General features: G+C 39.7%; 3 protein-coding genes across 3 annotated transcripts; 1 reads left to right on the forward strand and 2 right to left on the reverse strand.

Moving 5' to 3' along the window:
- Positions 1 to 1670: 1670 nt before the first annotated feature.
- On the reverse strand, positions 1671 to 4250 carry LOC101312202 (cysteine proteinase RD21a-like; the record flags this gene model as incomplete). The annotated part of the gene is made up of 4 exons (XM_004289157.1): positions 1671 to 2165; positions 2445 to 2585; positions 2673 to 2908; positions 3722 to 4250. Coding segments are annotated over 4 exons (1158 nt in total), but the record flags the coding sequence as incomplete, so codon positions are not given.
- A 5286-nt stretch (positions 4251 to 9536) lies between these two features.
- On the forward strand, positions 9537 to 9731 carry LOC101310157 (translation machinery-associated protein 7-like). The gene has a single exon (XM_004287956.1). The coding sequence runs from the start codon at positions 9537 to 9539 to the stop codon at positions 9729 to 9731; it is 195 nt and encodes a 64-aa protein (XP_004288004.1).
- A 206-nt stretch (positions 9732 to 9937) lies between these two features.
- Positions 9938 to 14312, reverse strand: LOC101310451 (probable beta-1,4-xylosyltransferase IRX14H-like). The gene is made up of 3 exons (XM_004287957.1): positions 13392 to 14312; positions 12647 to 13207; positions 9938 to 10602 (listed from the first exon to the last, which is right to left on the reverse strand). The coding sequence occupies exons 1-3, from the start codon at positions 14129 to 14131 to the stop codon at positions 10365 to 10367; spliced, it is 1539 nt and encodes a 512-aa protein (XP_004288005.1). The 5' UTR covers positions 14132 to 14312; the 3' UTR covers positions 9938 to 10364.
- Between the last annotated feature and the right edge of the window lie 2837 nt (positions 14313 to 17149).

A 17149-nucleotide genomic window follows, 5' to 3' on the forward strand; every position in this document is an offset into this window, starting at 1 on the left:
TGAACTCCCCAACTGATCACCAAGCTGTTGCAGACGAACAAATGAAACAAAGACTCCTGAATAAACGTGAAGGGTGAAAGAAAGCATGAAAAGTTGAAAGAAATGTAAACAGGGCCCTGATGACAAACGAGAGCAGAGTCAGCAGACGAGAGAAAACATGAGCAGTTGAGAAGAAACGTGAACAAGGCCATTGAAGCTGGAAAGAAACGTGAAGTGTGGAGCCTATAAATATGATATCCCTCCCTTAGTTTCTGTCACACTCCTGCCTGAACTCCCTCACTACTTCTAGAGAATTGATAGAACTCATACAAGAGTAATAATTAAGCTTTGGTTTCATTGACAGAATGACCCGGCCGGGTACTTTCTGAGCCAGGCCAAAATGAAGAAGAGAAAGAAGAAGATGCTATGGCTGGAGAGTATCAGGGTTATAAATTAATCGAATCGATGATTTACCAGATTGTTCCAGTGGTATATTGACTGAAAACATAGTCTCTAGTATGTTGACTGAAAACTATTGATGTATTTCTCAGGTCTGCTGATAGATTTGACCAAGAGAGCATAGTTGGACCCCAAGTTCACTGGTTGGGATTGAAACTCTGAATGAAAATGCAAGTCCATTTCTTGGATTCGTTTCAAGCTTCGTTAATCTGTTAACTATTTCTTTCTTTTTCCTCGTATATATATATCTACTTTTTTGTGTTGCAGCTGGTGAATTTGGGGTCACTAGCTCAAGCTTGGGAGGGAATCGAAGGGGGCTGCAGGCAGCAGATGAATCTATAGGGTGGGGAAACTTCGGTGAAATAATAGAGAATACAGGACCTGGATTCGGAGACACTCCAGACTGTTGAGAAGATGATGTTTGGCCAGAGACAGTTGCAGATGGGGCATCCTAGTTGCAATGGACTTTCTTTTTCCTGCATATTTTTTTTTAACTGATGCTAAAGTTGTCTTTATGTCTATACTGAATGGTTCAAATATTTGAAGGCAGTCAAATTGTAACGAATCTTAGCTAGGACCAACTTGTACAGATACTAGTAAATTGAAATGATACAATATTTTACACAGATATGCGGTTCTCCTACATAATCTTATGCGCTTGGAAGATAGCTGTTGATTGCAGAACTGAACAAGTGCTTCATGGATACCAGAATCCAGTATTTCTTCATAATTTGCTTGCTTTATTCCCACTTTGTAATATCCAAAGGGCTCCCAAGTCCCACGTCGCATTTGCACATATATAGTTTTGAGGTTCTCAAGATACTTTCGAGTTTGGAATGATGTTTGAACTCTTGGAATGATGTTTTGCACAGTGTAAACAAATCAACCAATGATGAAGATACTAATGCATAACAAAGTCCTATACTTGAAGTTTTTTTTGAAGAGGAAATGTAGTGTACGTGAACAAATCTCACTGAGTGAGTGCTTTGTTTAGGACAGATGACTTATGTTTGTAGGATTCAGTGACAATGGTGACCATGAGTTTTCCAACTCCAAAAGCCCTATCAAATTGGCAATATACAGCATAGTTTGTACACAAATCTGATCAAAGCGTCAGTTAATGTTGATGTTAATCGAACCACTTTATCATCAATAACTCGTTTTAGCCCTGCTCTGCTTGGCTGCTTTCCTTTTCAACAAGTTGATCATATGTTACGCGAGCGAACAATCTTAAAAGTTAAAAGTTTAAAACTGAACTTCACAGAAAGAAATAACACGAGTGAATTTACAAAAGGAAACGCTGGTTGATTTGATTGATCCAAACTAAACTTTCAATCGAAATATGCATTGAAATTGAATTGCACCAGAATCAGTTTTCCAGGTGGTGCAGTTTCATGGTATTTAAATCTATTTACAAACAATGGTGTAACTCAATGAATCACAACAGCCTAGTCCTCTCTTTCAAATGATGGTTTTCACATGCTGGTGACCATCTGGATTGGGTTCTGTGCACTATCCTTGGTCGGGTAAGAAGCCTCCATGGCAATACCACACTTGCCAGTATATGTGCTCTTCACATTGCGCTCGATCTTGAAATATCCACCCTCACCCCAGTTGGTTCCCCATGAGTTCCTCACCAGCCAGTAGTCCACACCATTCTCAGTGCCATAACCAACAGCAACCACACCATGATCAAGTGCTGATCCACATTCACCGGTAAACACACCCTAAAAAACAGGAACCAAAACAGAATCAGTCGCAAAATTCATTGCCTCAAGCTGTTTGATGTCATGATTCAAAGAGTTCATGCACAATGTCAGTGTCTTTGGGTGGATTCACTAATGAGTTCAATGTGCTTTAGTACTAATTCATTGCCTCAAGGCTCAAGCTGTTTGATGTCATGACTCAGAGAGATCATGCACAATGTCAGTGTCTTTGGGTGGATTCACTAATGACCAATGAGTTCAATGTGCTTTAGTACTAATTAGCTGAAGAAGATTACTTACCGAGTCATAGAGCTGAAGAGCAACGCCACCAGCTTCAATGGCAACACTTACAGGTTGATGTGCTACAGCTTTCTTCAAAGCCTCCTCGTTGAAAGCTGGAACATCTTCGTAACCATCAATGGAAACAACCTTGTTGTTCTCCTGTAATTATTAACAAAATAATGTCAAAAAAAGTACTCCACAAAACAATTAGTTGTTAATATTAGTATTCAAAATCAATGTACTCACCAAAGAAGCGTCACACTGTTGGTTGACTGCTTTGTAAGGGTAGTCTGATTCAGTGTCCATGCCACCGTTTTTGATGATGAACTCAAAAGCATAGTCCATAAGGCCTCCGTTGCAGCCAGCGTTGTACTTCCTGTCACAGTCAACAAGCTCTTGCTCTGAAAGAGAGACTAGTTCTCCTGTGGCTATCTTGTTAATGCCTTCCACTGCAGCCACAGTTGAAAATGCCCAGCAACTTCCTATAACACAAAAGAAAAATCAAACACAGTGAGAAGAGAGATTCTTGAGAGTTGGGTTGGGCTGTATATACATAGTGGGCCTAGCTACAGGCCCAAAAGGGCCCATGTCAAAAATCTACATATTTAAAAGTTGACTTTTTGTTGTCCTGATGTTGAAGGATGAAATCATGAAGCATAAATAATTAAAGAATTTTATAGGGAACAAAAAAAAATTGAATATTCTAGTTTAACTTGAGCAGTAGGAAAAAGCCAAAAGGAAACCACAACTTCCAACCGAAAGTCCAAACTACTTTTATTTTCTGGGCTGAAAGTCCAAACTACCAGCAGCAAGCACCTGCAGCCTCATCTAACAGTCTATTACTCCAATTATTGAATAAGTTCTTTTCTTTTCCATGAAGAAACTCAACAAATACAACAAACGAAGCTTCCACCATTGAAGGTATATCACCTTCTTAGTTTCTTTTAGTGAAAGTACACATAGAGAAGATCAGGCTACACAATTTTACATAATTTTGCTTCAAATTATGTCATAAATATATAGATGTTTGCTATGGTTTTGTAGCCGATAATAAAGAAATTTAACATCAAAAACCAAAACATATTATCCAAAATTACCTAAAAAAACATTATGCTAAAGTAATATAGCCAATCTTGTGAGGGTAGTTTAGAGTTTACCAAACCTAATATTGAAGGAAAAATATCTACCATTATCAGCTTTGCACGAAACAGCTAGAAGTCCTTGATCCACTAAATAACCTAAAATATTTACTTTACTGAAAAGAAAAATAATAGTTTAAAGTAAAAATATCTCACCGCAGCTGCCTTGGTTTTTGATCGGATTAACAGCCCCCAACGCTCTCCAGTCGACGGATTCCGGCAACTTGTCGTCGGGGAGGACAACGTACCTGAGGCTAGGGTTCTTGGCCTTCATGACCCTCCTCTTAGGGTCAGGGCGGGTTCCGAGAAACCTAGCACGGTACTCCTGGTTGGTCAAGTCGGCGAAGGCGTTCATGCCAACCTTGTACGACCTGTTCTCAGCGTTGTGTTCATCGACGAACTTCAAGTTGTCCTTGAAGATCTGGAACCTGGTCTCCTCCTCTCCGATGCCGTTGTAGACTTTCTGGTGCTTGACGAGCCAGTTCTGGTAGAGCTCCCGGACCTCGGCATCGGTGCGGAGGGCGGAGGCGTGAGAGAGGGTGAAGGAGAGGAAGAGGAGGGTGAAGAGGGTTAGGGTCATGGAGGTCGACATAGTTGAAGAGGAGAAGGTGATCAGGGAGAGAAAGAGAGAGAGAGAGAGGTCTGGTAGTGTTGGGGTTTGTTTCTCTCCGAAGAGGTGGTGGTGTGTAAAGTGGGAGACGAATTGGGTTTATAAAGGAAAAGTGGGGTGGTTTTAATATTGGAGAATATTTGTGTTTGTGAAGGGAGAAAAAGAAAATAATATACACAAGTGGTCATTAATGATATATAAGAGATGGGGAGAAATTGTTTAGGATTGGGAATTCCAAATACATTCAATAAAAATCGTCAATAGGGATTGTGTACAAGTATGATCATAAGTTGAATGTATTAAAAGTTATACGAACAGAAAACAGATTTGTGATTTTTATTACGATAAGTAAGATTTTTTCGTGCTATAAAAATCTATAAATTGGTCGTTTGCATAATTATGGAGACATAAGACGTGCTACAAGAAATTAAGTTTACACTCATTTCTAGCAATCTTGTAAACCAAATTAAACAATATTTGACTTCTTAGCACCAATATATGATCAATGTCAAGCAAAAACAAACTACACATCTGTTTTACATGTTAGAAACAATTCAATCTTTGATATTTAAAATGGTGGTCGAGTGAGACTACCACTCCGAAACCGGGAAAAACATGAGTATGGCCTCTCCTCATAGGGTGTTTTTCACTTGCGGAAGATCGAACCAATAACCTCCTATTACCAAGAGTATCACTATAACATTCGTCTAACAAACAGACCCAGCATGCTTACCACTGAACCACACCTTATGAGGGGAACAGTTCAATCTTTAACCATGCCTAAAGGGGGAAGTAGTGAATGTGAAATTTATGTTTATGTTGCTTAACACAAAGTGATGAAAGTGCGTAGCTGAAGTTCTTTTGTTACGTGACTATTAACATTACATATATATGTAAAATGTTCACAGTTCAGTGATCACTACTAGCTAGAGATATAAAAACCAACACCAGACTATCTAGGGGAGTGACTCCATATTTGATCGGAGTTGCCGCCCCTAGTTTTCCCGGGCAGAATTGGTAGTTATATTGGGACTTGCGAGACAACATAATTGCCACTTGATCGAAATTATGAGCAGACTCACGCCGATCAGGGCGACAGGCACGGTAGCTTTCATAAGGTAAGGCTTGGATCATATATGGGAGCAAAAACTGCAACACAGCATGTGAGTTGCAGAGACTGGTTGGTGAAGAAAAATACAAGAGCCAACCGGAATCGTATAGGGTTTTGGCAGAGGGATAATTACTAGTTTAAATCTCTGTAGAAGAGTATGGAAGAAAAGAGAAAACCCCAAGTTGCAAGCAATAATATCGGGGCTTTGGAACTTGGAACTTGCCCAAGTTGAGGGAAGATCTTTGTCCTGCACCAAATGGGTAGCTGCCACGTCCGGAGAATTTTACTGGTTTATTTTGCGGCGAGGTTTGCTTCTCTTCTCCGATCTACCGGCCAGTCAAACAACCTGGAACTGTGTGCAGGAGAGGTTAAAGAATCCATGGATAAAAGGCAAAAGATAAAGGGTCTGTGATTTCATCTTTATTGTTTCTTTGTGAAATCATCTTCTTCGTGTTTTCTGAGAACGAAAGTTCTTGTATGCATCAAGGTTCAAGTGAACCAACTGTTATAATCTAATCTTAGCCTTTTATTTGATCAGCTCTTAACATAGCACTAACATCGATGTTAACACTGTTAAAAAAATTAATAACACTGTTAAAAAATTAAAACCTAAAAAAACTAACCATCATAGTAAAAACATTTAAAATTAATATTCAATTTATCATAGAGGTCAGAAGAACTTCTGCGAAAAAGAGTCGAAGAAGCACTGCTGCACTAGCCTCCTTTGACCCGAAAGCATGACCCGCTGTAATCTTCCTCGTATGGTCATATAGCGACGGGAAAACCATCGCCGTTTGCTTCGTATCATGGTTACCGACTTCTATCGGGTTATCGTGCATCGATTAGTCGATGGTGGAGATCGAATAAATGGCCCGAACCTTCTTCAACTCCGGCGTTTCGCAGCGAAATCCGGCGACTCAGGTGACGGTTTGACTTGGGTAAGGTGTGGAAATGGATCAGTCCTCCAAGATTTACATGGTGTTAATATTTTTTAAATTTGATTGGGTTTTGATGAAACTGTGTTCTGGGTTGCTGCAATCGTGGTTGATGTGCTGAAGTATGCATCAATGATTCTTGAGCTTAAAATTGCCCCCATAAATCAAAAGTAGATGGCTGGTCTGGAAGATGAACTGGGTTTCCTCTGGCTTGGTATCATGCATGGAACTGATGGAAAGGGCAATTCTTTCTAGATTGTATCTTACAACTGTTCAACTTTTCTTTTTGTTGCTAACGGACATTTGTTCATCTGTTATGGTTCAAATGCACCGTGGTGCACTGAATCCGCTCCGTTGAAGTAACAAACAAAACATGGGTGAACAAATTTATTCATACAAGCAAAAAAAATTGACCTCGAAAACTGGAAATCTTGGTAGGTTCAAGCACCAATTGCATCATTCACCACGAGTCTGTGATGGAATCGTCTTTTGTTTATTTCTTTATAAATCTTCGGCTTCTTGTTTTACCTTAGAAATGGGGAGGCAATGAGAGACTGGGAAAGTAGGTATGTTCGTTCTTCGGACTCAATCCTCGTATAAGGAAAACTTGACCTAGGAATCAATGTAACAGGAAATCCGGGTAGGTTTAAACACCGATTGCATTGAGACTACATAATTGAATGGAAGAGAAAAATGGACACCATATTTGAATGGAAGAGAAAAATAGACTCCACAATTACATAATTTACATTACTCTTTGTGATGTAGCTAAAACTAATGGACCAATTACATATGAAAAACTAATTATTAGAGTAAGAAGATAAGAATTTGTTTTTAGAAATGTGTTAATAATGCAAGACGATAATGCGAGAGAATGATAATATGACGTCATTCATATGCGTTATCATTTTTTACTTTATAACATGTGACTATAATCATTTGATTTAATTAATCTGATATATATGTACGTAGCATTATATTTTATTTATCAGATATGTAGCATTGTTATCTTCAATATTAGAATTTAGAAGTATAGAACATTTTTGTTGTAAATAATTTTGGTTGACATAACCATATATATGGTCTATTCAGAGGGAAAAAAAAAAAAAAAACATATATATGATTATAGCCATGTATATTGAATGAATAAAGGGAAAAACATGACAATCTAGTTGTCAGACACATCTTTATTCAGTTATATGCAAGTAACAAAGTTGTGACTTTTAGACATATCATCTATTTGTAAAAAGTTTCAGAAGTTAGGTAAAACATGTACAAGTTTTCTTGTGAACTTGGTTTTAAGATATTTGAGGGAAACTAAATTTGTTTGATAATTGTCATTTCCCTATATAGTAAAGGGCGTGCAAGCTGCTTGCACTACTTACATATTCGTCCATGTGTCCCAGTTATTCACGGTTCTGCTATTTTCTCCCTAACCGCCTCTTTTGGGTTGCCACCGCACTATCACGCGTGTCTTCCTTCTGTTGCCTCGCAAAAAGAGATAGAGACGGCTGAGAAAGGCAGAAAGAGATAGAGACGGATGAGAAAGTGAAAGAGAACCGATTGAGAATGGCGATTGCTTCCAGAGGCAGTTTGCACCTAGAAAGCTACTACCGTTCATTAACTTCTGGTACAAGTAGTTTAGAATCTACGTCCAAGAACCAGCATTCTTACACTACACATATCTTTCTAAAGAAAGTGTTAATGACATACTCTCCCGACAGTTAGTTTGAGTTTAAAATGAAATCTTAATGTTAACTTTTTTATGTCATATTTTTTAATTTTTATTCGTTTATAAAGATAAAATATGAATGTCTTTCAAAGTTTATACGATTTGGTCTAATCGGGTTGCCCAAACCCAATACAATGTTTAGACCGACCAACCGACCTAATGCGAGCAGTTTGCACCACCCGAGGCCCAAAGCTAGCTACTAATTTATGGTGTTTCCGGTGCAAAATTTCATCTTCTTCTCGTTTCAATTATGCATCAAATTGTTTTTCGCTTCATTATGCCTACTATATGTGCCAACCAAAAATAGTCTCTACAGAGAAGAAAAGAAAATTCACAACCGTCGTAACATAAGATAAGAAACTTAGAGGAGAAGATAACGAGATGATGTTCATAGTGAAATTGCACATGGAAGCAATCCAAAGAAAAAGGAAGCATGTAGAGAAAAGAAGAAAGAAAAAGGAAGCATGTAGAGAAGGTAATGGAGGCTGCTTTGCCCAGAAGCTAGCCAGTAGCCACACGCTTTCTGTTATCTCTGATATCATATCCAATAGCATTGGTTCTTGGCCAAAAAAACGAATATAGAGATTATTGATGGGTCAATTTCATCTCATAGTGTTTTGGTTTTTGGTTTCCCTCAAGAGTTGGAAATGGTTGGCCACGTTATCCAACTAACAGTCGTCTCTCTGCTGTCTATCTAACTTTGTTGCCACTCCATAACCAATCAACACCCTTCTCCATACCCAATGCCAATACTCACGCAATCCCTTCCATCATCTTCTTCAGTCTTCTCTGCAATTTTTTCTGATGCAAACTACAGCAAACCCATGAAGCCCCGTGATCCTTCATCAATGTCTTCTGGATACATTAGCCTGATAAAACCACTCCCAAAATTTTGAACTGCTCCATTTTTATATGTATTCACTGATATGCACACAGAAACTGCCCAAGTACCCACACACTGAGTGAAGTGGTTTTCTTGTGCAGTGCCAAAATATCTGCATATATTATATTTTATTTGGAGAATGCAAAATATCTGCAAATTAATAATCGATAAAGAAAATCAAAATTTGATTTATGAGCTACCCAATAAGATTGGTCTTGTGGACATGCTAGGCCGCATTTGAGGCCGCAAGTGAGGCGAACATTACAAGTGGAGCAGACACTGTAAGGATTCTTCCAGTAATAGGATGTCTTTGATTCGAATCTCAACTTGTAAAAAATATCCATTAAGGAGGGGTCATACCTAAAATTGCTCTTGGCTCCGGAGTAATAACTCACCCGGCCATCATTTTGTTGATCAAAAATTTCAAATCACGAGCTAGGGAAAAAAAAAAAACTAATTATTGTATGTGTGTTTCATCATGTAATTCGGATTTCGGTGTTAATAATGATTCCTTGCCTTGGGGTAGAAGGAATGGGATTTGCTCCTACTTCCTTTCATGTTTAGGGTTTATTTGTTTTCCTAGTAGTTCATGGACTAGTGTCCTATATAAGGAGCCCCTTAGATAGTATTTTGCGTTCAAAGCTCGATCGCCCCGCAAGTCTTTTGTTTTCCGACAAAAAAGAAGCCCTAGAACGCAGCCATGTCGTCCAAGCAAGGAGGAAAAGCAAAGCCATTGAAGCAACCCAAGGCGGTGAAGAAGGAGTACGACGAGGATGATTTGGCCAAGCTTCAGAAGAAGAAGGATGAGGAGAAGGCACTGAAGGAGCTCAAAGCCAAAGCCCAGCAGAAGGGGACCTTTGGAGGTACCGGCCTCAAGAAAAGTGGCAAGAAATAGAGAGGCTTTTCAAAACCCTAACTTCAAATTGGGTTCTTACTAAGAAATATTGTCTTCGAATTTTTGAAATACTTTATTTCTTAACCTTAATGTGTATGGAATGTGCTAGGACTAAAATAAACTGAGATTCTTAACTCTTTTGTCTCTATTAATTAGCATCTTAATCTTTCTGTGCTAGGCATCTGCATCTTGTTATAACCAGTAATGAAATTTGAGAGCCAATGTTTGGAATGAATGAAATTTTATTACATTTGGTATAGTTACTAGCAAATCCAACACCTGAACACATCTCTATAATTCCTATTTAGATATGTATAAAATTTCAAAGCATATTGGATACAACTTCCTAAAAGCCAGTAGATGCAGCAAGACTCAGATCGGGTGCCGAGGTATGTTTGCAAGAGGCCGGAATATCAAGCACCCGGATGAAGAAACAAACGAAAAAATTGTGAAACTAAGGTGAGAATCAAACTTAATTGCACATAACTGGCCTCCTAATACAGGTGCCTTACCATATGTACCGGGTAGTGACCATTTGCTTCTCGGCCTCTTGAACCAAGTTTTCTTCATGCTGAAGACCGTAGTCTTAAATTCACACAGCAGTATATATTGTGAGAGTCGATAGCAAAATGTTCAGATTTGTTCAGTATGCCTTGCAGAAGCTTGCTCATCTGTTGTTTTTGTCTCATGCTTTCTCTTGCTTCGGGAACTTCTCTTTGATCTGGGTGCTCGAATTTTTGTTGTGTGCTTCACTGTATGCTCGACTCCATTAGTCTCTACTTTTCCATTAGATGGGAGTTCAGGAGGAGCATCAGGCCATGGCGTACGTTTTGATGGTACAGTTATTTCCAAAGGAGGATCAATTGTCCATCTGTAACAAAAGAAAAACGAAATTTCACACTAGCTCAAATGGACGGCAGAGGCTCTAGCACAATAAATATCAACTATACCAATTGAAGAAAAATGAAACTTCATTATTCACTATCCTATCACCCAAAATTCAACAGACACACCATAAACAACACAATACATGAAGTTGAAATGAAAAAAGAAAATGTAGGGACCATAAAGAAACACAAAAATTAACTCTGGGTGCAGGCTATAGAAGACATGAGGTTCGGTATCTAACTAGAATTGTGAAGACCTCACACTACCATATCTGACACAATACTTGATTAAACTACGTGATATCTCAAAGAGATTGCTAATTGACTGAGGTACAGAACATCAAATAGAAACCTCTGGCAACGTGTTGTCTTAGTATATCCTCAACAGTCTAACCATGACTTATGAAACTCCACCGCCAGATTCACCAATTTGTGAGCTAAGAGACAGAAATCAACACGTACAAGGTTGTGGCAGCAATTATAACCTATGCTATATATCATTTCAAAAAATTTAATACTGAGATGTTAGACACTAAGAAAACAATTACACTATACTCTAGAATGAAATATTGAAATATTAGACTTCACAGAATAAACAAAACATCAGTGTGATGCGCTCAACAGCCATGTGACAACTACCATCGGCAATCGACAAAACCAAAATTTTCTCAAATCTCAAATACGGCGTCATGGGACCTTAAAATTGTGCATGGAAAGAACTCAAATAACAAGGATTGGGAATAAGCCACCACTTAAAAAAGTTTATTAACACTTGAGAATCAAAACCAATCCAGCCTAATTACTAAACTGCCATGTAAAGAATAATTAATATTTTGTCGACTACTCGACTACTGTGATGTTACCCAAAGACAGATGTTATTTCATCTTTAAGCCACTTAAAAAACCATTACTTGCATTACGAGTGGCAAATGAAAAATTGCACTCAAATGTAAGACAATTCTACTCCAATTTATGAGCATAATGCACCGAGTAAAAACAAGAAAGGGTTATCTCACATGAATATTACAATAGGTTGGACCCTTAGGGATCAACTAAACCACCCGATCACTCAATAGTTAAAATTTGCACTTGCTTGATGCAATCACTGATGAGTAAGGGTGAAAGCTATGCTGATTTAAGTTGAATTAAGCTTTGAAATGTAGAACCTCTGCAATTACAAGACCAAATGTGGCCAGTTCTCAGAATATTTGGCGAACAAATAGCAAAAGAACTGAACTCTAAAGCCAACTTTAGTGAATTGGACCAGAAAAATTTCTACATTTTTGGACAGTTGAGATGGGAGGATTGACCTAGTTAAGCAAAGAAATGAAGGTATAAAAACTACAAGAACCATAGCACCAATATACATTAAATATGTTACGCATATCAGGCTGATAACACTAACGTATTGGGAGTTGGGAAGGAATAGTTCCCAGACTCTAGGCATAAGACTTCAACGTTGGATATGAGATGTCGGTTCAATTGAAAGGGAATATCTAGCAATGTACATGAAGAATTTTTAATATCACAAGGCATCTAAAATTTGGACCGATTGTTGACCAGTATCGTAGATTCATACATCACAGAACATCACAAAATTGGGATTCACAAGACAAATTAAAAACCATCTTTCAGTTACAAATACGTAACATGCATCAAGAATGGTAAATTGCCACACCTAGGATGCTGGCCATCAACAGGTAAATAAATCATACAAGGTATGAAAGACATTTGACCAAAGGTCCAAAGTCTGGTCGAAAATTTTAAAATATGCATAAGTTCAAGGCAATGCTAACGTCTGGTGGATAATTTTAACCTATGCACAAGTAAGCTTCTGGTAGATATGTTAACATATGCACATATTCAAGGCAAAACTAACATCTGGTTGATACTTTTAAGATGCAAATGCTATTGAAGAGACCATGAAACTTACACAGACAATACATAATAATGTAGTGTCAAAATGAACTTCTAATTTGTCTTGATCAATATAATATTGGATAAAAGGTGCAAGGATGAAAGGCTAACCTGGCAGGAAATTTACTATCATAACGGGCTTCAACGCGTAACCACCATAACAAAACATGGCGCCCACAACTTCCAAGTGGCTCCACCATAGAGGAGTCCTTCAACAAGAATAGAGGACTCCCTATAATCTCATCAGCCCCTTCTACCGTATCTAGGTTATTAACCCACTCTGGTTTATCTTCACCTTCACCCCAAAGCAACCGGGAGTTCAACACAAACCCAGCCCACTCCAGCTTCCTTGGTAGCACAGGCGCTCTGTCATCAATGTAATTTGCACTCTTTCCCACATACGGCAACGAATTAAAGGTGTGCCAACCAACCAACTTATTGGACGAGTTACAAGCAGGACCTTGAATAGGCATTGTTGGGTTATCCCCCTGCTCCTTGTTCTGAATCATGGACTCAGACCACCCATCTGCATTATCCGAATGAGCAAGTATTCCAACCGAAACAGCACCAAACCATTTCACATTCTGTATCTCATCAAAAAGCTCCATACTGTGCATATTACTATCGTCTGCAAACATCACAATCCCATCCAGCTTCTGTTCTCTCACAACTCTGCTCCATCACACAATCACAAAGTCAATTGCATAAATCAAATACAATCCAAAATCTTCAATCCTCACAGCTAATTAGACTACATCCACATTTCTTCTTCCTAACTTTCTTCCTAACCGAGAGCAATCAAACAGAAATAGACAACTAAATCAAGCATATGAAATGAAAGCACAGGAATACATACCTCAAAGCTTGAAGCCGCATCCGAGCCTCCAATTGGTGGCGACCGTCCCAAGTGTTAGGCATCCGCTGATCGAAGCCAATGTGAACAATGTTAAGCCCCGACTTGGAAATAATGGAAGCCGTCTCATTAGTAACCCCACCGGCCTCCACCACGATCCAAACGACGTCGTAAGGCACAAGCATCAGCGAGTGCATTAATCCAGTCAAATGCAGCGCCTGAAACGTCCGAGCATACGTCGGCGTGACGGCAATAACCTTCCTCGGGTTGTTGACTCCGAACTGCCGCCTCTGCTCCCTCTGAACCGTCTCGATTATCCGGTGCGCCTTCATCGTCTCCGTCGGGTTCGGGTGTGGCCACGGCCGGATTCGGATCCCGTGCCGGCCGACGACGACGCGGCTGCTGGAGCTCACGGTGGAGCTTCGGTTGAGCTGGGAGTCGAGATTCGCGACCGGATTCGAAATGGCCGGGATGTCTAGGGTTCCGATGAGCTCGGAAGCCGACCGGAACGGCACCGAGTACAGATTCGTCGACGAAGTAGAAAACAAGAAGAAAAACACAAGGCGAGAGAAGCGGAATCCAAGTACAAGGCTTATCAAGCAGCAGAGTCCATGTAGCACAAGCCAGAACACCGTCGCCGGCGACTTGACCCCGCCGTCCGGTGACGAATCTAACGGCGCCGATCCCCGGAAGCTGTTGCTCCGCCGGTTCAGGTAGCTCTGATGCAGCGCCGAGAGCTTCATTTTCTCTCTCTCTCTCTCTAAAATCCTAGAGAGAGAAAGTTGGTGGTGAAGAAGAAGACTAGGAAATGTGAGGTGTGGTGGTGCTTCTTCTTCTTGTTGAAATCTCTTCAATTATATGAGGTTGAGTTGCTTTGAAGCCATGGAGGATTTGAGAGAGAGAGAAAGAGGTTGGAGATATTGGTGGTGATGATAGTGAAATTAAGGTGGTGAATTAATTGTTTAATCCAACATTTTTTTGGTTTTCTTTGAGTTTACGAATGCAATATTGAATTCAAAGGTTGGTGCTCTTTGCTTAGCTTTTCAGCTTCTTTACAGTGGAGACAAAGAAGACGAAGAGAGAAGAGAGAAGAGAGAAGAGAGTGACTGAATGAGATCGCGGCCCATTGTTTTCGGGCCCAAAATCAAATCTAGTAATCATGATTAGTTTTAGGAAAATCACATGAAAATAGTTTTAAATGTGTTAAGAAGGTCAACTAATTTGGTACGTACATGGAGTGAGACCAAAGACTTGGGAGAGTTGATGGGGATGGACCAACTGGATTTGGACATCGGAAATTCAAAACGCAACGTTTTGAGTCTGATATTTGACTTATTTCTTTCTCTTTTTTTGGATAAATGATAAATTTCAGGTGACTATATATCATTTAGGAAAGTTGACAAAAAAAAAAATGACTAGTTGACTGGTTAAAAAGGGTCAATGAGCGTTTGAAGGAAATGGGATTTATATTAAGTAAAAGAAATATTAATCCTTTTATGTATGTTTTTTTGTTTATAATTAATGATAATAAAAATGTAACTATATATGTAAAGATGTATTAAATTGCCTGATTAGCAAAGAATGGGGATTGCATAATCGTGTCCGTTAAATGTGCTGGGTACGTTGGTCCTCCTGCTTCAAATACTTGTTTAATAGACTTAAAACAAAAGTTGGATGATCAATGAGAGCAAAATAAAAGTTTAATTAAACTTGCATGCATGTACAAACAACGAGTCTTCTGGCTATAAACCAAACAAATATTGGGGTCTTTAGCTTTTCGTTGTTGCCGGTAGGAAAATGAAAGTAATATGAAAATTTGGCTCGACTTTGGTCATCGATCTCCACCCTTTGTCTAGGTTCTTAGCACAATATGAGTGGTTAAATAGTGATTTTAATCTGGCCAGGTCACAGTAATTTCACCTTTTACTATCTTCTATTTTCCTTTGATAAAATGGGTTGGCTGGGCAGTTGACCCAGAAAAATACCCAGCCCAGGTTGACATCACATTATCACTGTTGATGTCTTTTTTAGTACCAACGGGTCAACGAAATTTCTGTTAAAATCATATGTGTATAGTGGTGGGGTTATTCTCTTGTAGTGGGCTTATCTTCGCCTTTCGGTTAATTTGATTATTTCCATGGTTTTGGTTGTCTATCACCGATTACTAAAGATATGTCACGGAGGCCATGTATTGCGTCTTGGTATTCCACCGCATGTGACTTAAGGTATGACATCGATGAGCCTGTGCATTTAACTTCCTTGAATAAGACTAGATTTTTGATCTTAGACTTCCTTCTAGCGGTGTTGAGCATGCACACTCCTCTTAATGGTAGGCATCATTCTCTCATTTGTCAAGGGAACCGATAGTCTCCTCCCGAACTTCTTCCACTAATTGGTGAGCTTCCTCCACTCATTTGGTGGGGCTACACCCACTCCTTTGTCGGGGAAACTGGTAGTCTCATCTCGGACTTCCTCAGACTAATATTGGGCTTCCACGTACCACTTCGTGGTAGGCTTCCTCTCCTTGAAGATGAGTTAGCTTCGTGGTGGGCTTCCTCTCTTTGAAGATGAGCTAGTTTCCTCCACTTCATTGGTGAACTTCCTCCACTCCATTGGTGGACTTTATTCGGCTGATGTTGAGCCTTCATGCTCCACTTCATGGTGGGCTTCATCCACTCCTTTGGTGGACTTCCTTCGGCTGATGTGGACTTCCTCCACTCCTTTGGTAGACTTTATTCAGCTGATGTTGAGCCTTCATGCTCCACTTCATGGTGGCCTTCATGCTCCACTTCATGGTGGGCTTCATCCACTCCTTTGGTGAACTTCCTTCGGCTGATGTTGAGCCTTCACATACCACTTCATGGTGGGCTTCTTTTCTTTGAAGGTGAGTTACCTTCCTCCACTTCATTGGTGGACTTTCTCCACTCCTTTGGTGGACTTTCTCCATTCCTTTGGTAGACTTCATTTGGCTGATGTTGAGCATTCATGCTCTACTTCGTGGTGGGCTTCATCCACTCTTTTGGTGGACTTCCTTCGATTGATATTGAACCTTCAAGCTCCATAGGAATGACCTGCAAATATGAAGCAATATATGGTTATCGGAGGACCAGCCTAAGGCTGACCAAACACTCTCCGGCGCCCAAGTCATTGAAGTGTTTGAACATTAAGTAGAGATTGGAGAAGAATGGAATGTACTCAAGCAACATGATAGTGTGAAAGAATGTGAAGAGATGATCCTAGCAATAGAGTATGAACCGTGTATTTTAGCATGGGGTGATGGACTCCTAGCATGACAACATAGAGAGAGAGAGAGAGAGAGAGAGAGAGAGAGAGATTATGTAGGCATAATTGAGGAAGAAGAGAGAAAAATGGAGTTGTGGAGATCCTTTAAGTCTTGTGAGGCTTAGTATTTATAGGAAGAGAGATTGGTGAAGTGGAAAGGAAGAGTATGGGCTCAACATGGCTATTCCCTAAAATCATGGTGTCAGCCTTGCTTCCTGACGTTCTAGGATAGGTTTGGCAGAGTTGGTAACACGTGCCGACAATATGTGGTATCTTCCTATTAAGTCGGTCGTAGACCATGTTGAGAGCCATACCTTGTGTCAGAGCTTGACACGTGGGGAAGTGGGTGAAGGGTAAACCATAGATATTAGCCGACATGTCTCTACGCGACTCTCGGACGTCTAAGAGAGAGCTTAAGGGTTGAGGCTCTTAAGCCTTGGAGGTCGAACTCTTGGTCTTGAAAGTTGAGGCTCTTAATT

The sequence above is a fragment of the Fragaria vesca genome, linkage group LG1 (genome assembly GCF_000184155.1).
Source record: "Fragaria vesca subsp. vesca linkage group LG1, FraVesHawaii_1.0, whole genome shotgun sequence".
NCBI lineage: Eukaryota > Viridiplantae > Streptophyta > Magnoliopsida > Rosales > Rosaceae > Fragaria > Fragaria vesca.